The 5,416-nt window shown below is 34.7% G+C and overlaps 1 protein-coding gene across 1 annotated transcript; it reads left to right on the forward strand.

Annotated features, from left to right (window-relative positions):
* The first annotated feature begins 370 nt into the window (after positions 1 to 370).
* LOC107894309 (uncharacterized) lies at positions 371 to 5,097 on the forward strand. Its single transcript, XM_016819594.2, has 6 exons — positions 371 to 922; positions 1,539 to 1,744; positions 2,461 to 2,749; positions 3,501 to 3,608; positions 4,009 to 4,253; positions 4,638 to 5,097. The coding sequence occupies exons 1-6, from the start codon at positions 692 to 694 to the stop codon at positions 4,753 to 4,755; spliced, it is 1,197 nt and encodes a 398-aa protein (XP_016675083.2). The 5' UTR covers positions 371 to 691; the 3' UTR covers positions 4,756 to 5,097.
* The last annotated feature ends 319 nt before the right edge of the window (positions 5,098 to 5,416 follow it).

A 5,416-nucleotide genomic window follows, 5' to 3' on the forward strand; every position in this document is an offset into this window, starting at 1 on the left:
ATTTATATAATTATCTATGTCAAGTTTTAAGTATATTAAAAATGTCTGGCTATTTATTTTATGTAAAAAATTCAATCATTATAGATAAAGACAATATTTTGAATCAAATGCTAGATATATTGGAGCTATCGAAAATTTACTTGCTTGAAAAACACAATTATATTAATAAATTAAACTGTAGATTATTAAAATATTTATCATACAAAAAAGTTATAGAAGTCTATAAAACTATTTGAGTTTTACATCATCGTTGGTGAATCCCTCTCAATTGTGAAATAACAAAAAGAAAAAATTTTCCTTTTTACAAAGTAAACTATATTATTACGATAGTGTTTTGATTTTCTTTTTATTTATACTCATAAATTAAAGTGCTAAAACATGTTATTCTCTTATTTATGAGTTGAATATTTACATCAATTCCAGAGACAGGGAAAAAGCACACATATTTTTTTATCATATTAAATAAAAAGGAAACGAGAGAAATAAGCCACGTCATCTAGGTAATGACATAATGCAAGTGTGATGACACCGTGTTACGTTACCTACATTTTTCGTTTCTATTTTCCATCCACTCAATAATAGGTGGCTGCCGTCGCTACACGAGGGAAAAGGGAAGACAAAAGAAAAAACCCTAATTGGCGGAGAAAGAACGACGGAGAGGAAGAGCCGCGGTGGCAGAAATTAAAACTATATGGCCGCCCCTCTTTCCTCTCATTTCCGTCCCCTTTGCTTCTCTTCCCAATCATGTTTGATTCCAAAGCCCAATCTCTTTCCTTCCTCTCTCTCCTTCCCTCCTCTTCGCTCCCTCTCCCCTTCGAACGCTAAAAAATTCTCCAAATCCCCTCTCCTCGCTTTCTCTTCCTCTAATTTCGATGCCTCTCATTTCAATGATGGCTTCGGTCCCAATCCTACCCCATCTAAGGTAAGCTTTTCAGAACCAGTTTCAGTTTGGTTTAATTAGGCCCTAGTCCCTTTACTCTTCGGACTTTTAAAATTGAGTTCCTCTCTGTTCTTATTTTAGGAATTTAGTCCTCTACTTGGCTGATTTGAAAATTAAACTCCAATTGATGACATTGGTAATGGGTTTTCGTTAAATTTGAATATGTTATATTTTAATATTCAAAATTTTGGCTTAAACAATTAAAGTTGAATTGAAAAGACATAGTAACCAATTGAATATTTGGACTGAGTTCGAATCTTGAAGTCATCTGGGAAGCTTGATTAGATTAGACTTAGAGAATAAAATTGATGAGGACGCGTATGATTATAAAAAAAAATGATAGCACAGTCAAATTTAACAGAAATCCCTTAATAGTGTTATGAGTTGGACTTTAATTTTTCAATAAGAGAAGTTGAGGGTTAAATTCCTGGAATTAAATGCAGAGGACTAAATTTCAAATATACTAAGAGTACAGGGACTGGGACATAATCAGATCTTTCAATTTTGGAAAGTTACCCTTTTTTTTATAGTTTGCTAAATTTAGATTGGGTTTGCTCATTTCTGGTTTAAAAATTGACTTTTAGCAATGTTCTTTCAGAAATCTGTCCTTACCAATCTGATACAGGAGATTGAACCACTGGATGTTAGCCTTATTCAAAAAGATGTACCCCCCACAACTGTGGGTGCCATGAAAAGGACTATCTCGGGAATGTTGGGTTTACTTCCATCTGATAGGTTTCAAGTCTTTATCGAGGCACTATGGGAACCTCTCTCCAAATTGTTGGTTTCTTCTATGATGACTGGGTAATGTTCATATGTTCTGCATAAGGTGCTCCATGTTACTAGATGTTGCTATAGTTCTGTTGGTTGCTAAGAGGACGAAACCTTGGCTAGGGCCTATAAGTTCCTCTGCCTGTTGTAGTTTCAATACTTGTTGGCTATGTTAATAGTAATCAGGTGTGTCAAATATGGGTATGTGCTGAGCGCTGGTATATTCATTGTTGAGAAGTTTTTCCATGTATTTGGAGGGTCATTGGTGTCACATACAATAGACTTTAAGAAAAGTTAAAACTTGGAGCAGCATAGGTTGTTAGACATAACCTTTGGAGCTTTGCATATTGACCACAGTATATTTTTTATTCACCCCTCTTTTGGGCAGAAAATGTTGATATCATATTAACATTTGTTTCGGAGAAGTGCCAATTCTTAAGCTCATTTAGATCATGCCAAAATTGGCTCAATATATATTTGTTTGGCACCACTGGAACTTAAAAGCTGAATCCTGACGGTGTTTTTATCTCCTCCGTGCATACATTTCTGATTTACATCCCATCTCTTAATGTGGTACAATCACTTTAACATGTGAATCTTAAGAATATTTGTTTTTAATATTTATACTAAGATCATAAGTTTAATTGTTTGATGTACCATGAGGCATGCAGAGTAGCATTTACCTCCAATATAGATGTCTGTCAGATATTGGGATTATCAGGAATAATAGTTCTTCTTTTGAATTGCAGTTATACATTGAGAAATGCTGAATATAGGCTTTGCCTTGAACGGAACCTTGGTTGTGAAGGAGATTTGGAAAATCAAACTTCAGAAAAGGCAAACTTCGATTTACAAGAGATGTTATTGGACAGTACAAAAATAAATGAATTTTCAGAGAAAAATGATTTGTCCTCTGAATCTGAAAAAACCATTGAAGACCAATTTGAAGATATTGACTTTCAAGGCCTGGGTGAAATGCCCCTGGAAAATCGTAAATACATTCTTCATTTGAAGGCTCGACTAACTTCAGTGAAAAAGGTATGCTACAGCATATTGAGGAGCCTCCCATGGTCTGTTTTTTTCCTGTAAATTGAACTGTTCAACTTGATGCATTGCCTAGAAAGTTACCTTTTATGTTTTATGTGTGAGTTTGCTTAATTAGAGACACATCATAGTTTGCTTCAGTTAAAAGTACTCAAAAGATGCTAGGAAGGCCTAAAAGATGCCATTGCCTCTTATTGGCTGTGCCCTAAACAAAGTGAACCCTGTCTGACCCTTTTTATATGGTATCCGTATTTCTGATGCCTAGTAAACATTCTCCCTTGAAAGCCTATGTTTTTCATTTGAGATAGGATATTAGGCTAACTTATACAGTCCAAATTGTTTGTAATAGCACTATGGAAGAATTTAGACATGCCAACCTGATTAACTGAATAGATCACTCAATGGAAACATACAAGGGAACAGAAATTTAAGATATTAAATATATCTTTCTTCATAATTTTATCTTTTGAGAGTTAACCCCCTTGGAAGTATTGGTAGGTGAATTCTGGCTTACTGAAATCTACATTGCATGAGTGGCAATTCCCATGGTTGGTCAGGATCTGATATTAACGGTTGCTTCATACATCCATGCTATGTTAGAACGTTGAACCTTCTCAGATTGTTCAATATCTCATTTTCTTTTTCATCTGTCTTTACATATATATTTGTTTCACAGTTTCTTCAAATCCTTTTCTGCAAATTGGTGGGGTACATGCTCATGTTTCTATTTTTTGCTCTATTGAAGGAACTTCATGAAATAAAGAGGAAAAATGCTGCTCTACAAATGCAACAGTTTGTTGGGGAAGAAAAGAATGATTTACTTGACTACTTAAGATCACTTCAACCAGAAAAGGTTATCCTTGGTCTCAAAACCCTCTAAAGCAAATTAATCTAGTAATATCCCATAAACACGATGCTACGGGTTTGATATCTGAAAGGAAATACTATTTGATTTTTTTGCTTTTTTCTCCATTCACATGAAGGCAAGATTGAACTAATTAAAAGGAGTTTTTTGCAATTTCACGATTTGTGCCCCCCCCCCCTCTTCTTTCCCCTCAGGTTGTATAGGAAAGAGGGTTAGCTTTTGGCTTGAAGGGGTACATCTGCTCAGTGCAAATTGCTAGATATAGCAATATAAATTGATATTTCTATACCAGTAATGCTTAATCTGTCACATTAAACTGTTTCTTTAGCAGTGAATTTCAGTAAAAATTTATATTGCTGTGGCTAATAAGGTTGTAACATAATTTCAGGTAGCTGAACTTTCTGAACCAACATCTCCTGAACTGAAGGAAACAATCCACTCTGTAGTCCATGGTCTCCTTGCCACTCTTTCTCCGAGGATGCATTCCAAGGTTCCTCCTTTGTCAGAGAACACCACAACTGGAACTGTAAACATTGGGAGTGAAGACTGTGCAGAACTTGTTGAGAATACTTCTCTTCAATTCCAGCCCTTCATTTCATTAACGCGGGACTATCTTGCTCGTCTTCTTTTCTGGTTAGTCCACCTCCCCCCCGCCTTTTCAATCACACACTCTTCTCATTTCTTTTAGATCACTTTGACCCAAGAAGCTTATGTATAATTAAAAATAAATAAAATAAAATGAAATCTGGTTTTTCAGAAGTTTAACTGGATATCTGCATTTCTATGTACTTATTTGCTCACCATATGGTACAATCCTGTTTAAATTTGAACGTATTATTTGTGTTTGACCACTACACTTTGTAAGAAAGATGACCGAATGGAGATCTGAGAGATTTTCTTGTGTTTAAACTTCGAATGAGCTTCAGTCACTCCGTCTAAGATTCAAAGAATTTGTCTGAACCCCATCACCATATTATAATATAGCTGAGTTCTAATATTCTCATATCTGTCCTGAAGGTGCATGCTGCTGGGGCACTACCTTAGAGGCCTCGAGTATCGGTTGGAGCTAATGGAGCTTCTGTCATTGACAAGCAGTCCCGGCAATAATAGTTATGGTGATGAGCAGGTTGTTTAGAGTTGCTATCTGATTCCAGTGCTACCATCTGTATATATGTGTGTAAATCGGCATATCGACTAACTTCTTTTACAGGAAGAGGTAAGAATCGGACAAGATTAGGCCCTTCACTCTCTTGCAGATGGCGAATTGTTTTTATGTATAAAAACGATACATTGTTTTTTGTCAATGTCGAGTTTAGCGTTGGTATGTTAATGTTTTTTACCCAGAAATGGAGAAACCTTGTTGATAATGCTCATTATTAGTTGCATTAAGGTTTGCTTTGAGCCATCTTGAATGTCATTGTTGCAAGCCTAAACTAATAAAAAGGCAGTTTAACTGTCGCTTTATATTAGCCCTTAATTATTTCTTCAGTGTCAACTTTCAAATTTTAGTGAAAATCTTCTTCTTTGGACAAAAAATTTGACCGAACTGTTAAAATTTTAATGGTACTACGTTTTTAAAAATTTTAACGTTTTGAAAATTTTTATTAATTTTATCATGTGTGGACCGACAATTACTTTCCCGAAGAAAAATAATTTAATTAAAATTTGAATTTTGATGGTGAAAATGATAAAAATGAAAGAATAAGTGTTAAATTTGTGATTATGCTATGAAGAAGCCCTCATATATTTTGTGCACTTTTTTTTTAATTTGTATTCTAAATAAAAATATTTACAAT

This window comes from Gossypium hirsutum, chromosome A13 (assembly GCF_007990345.1).
Source record: "Gossypium hirsutum isolate 1008001.06 chromosome A13, Gossypium_hirsutum_v2.1, whole genome shotgun sequence".
Taxonomy (NCBI): domain Eukaryota; kingdom Viridiplantae; phylum Streptophyta; class Magnoliopsida; order Malvales; family Malvaceae; genus Gossypium; species Gossypium hirsutum.

What these genes read in the sequence shown, in the direction of transcription:
- LOC107894309 (XM_016819594.2), top strand. Translation starts at nt 692, where the DNA reads ATGGCCGCCCCTCTTTCCTCTCATTTCCGTCCCCTTTGCTTCTCTTCC. An exon ending in GATCACTTCAACCAGAAAAG is followed by an intron (nt 3,609 to 4,008) that starts GTTATCCTTGGT and finishes ACATAATTTCAG; the next exon opens with GTAGCTGAACTTTCTGAACC. An exon ending in CTTGCTCGTCTTCTTTTCTG is followed by an intron (nt 4,254 to 4,637) that starts GTTAGTCCACCT and finishes TCTGTCCTGAAG; the next exon opens with GTGCATGCTGCTGGGGCACT.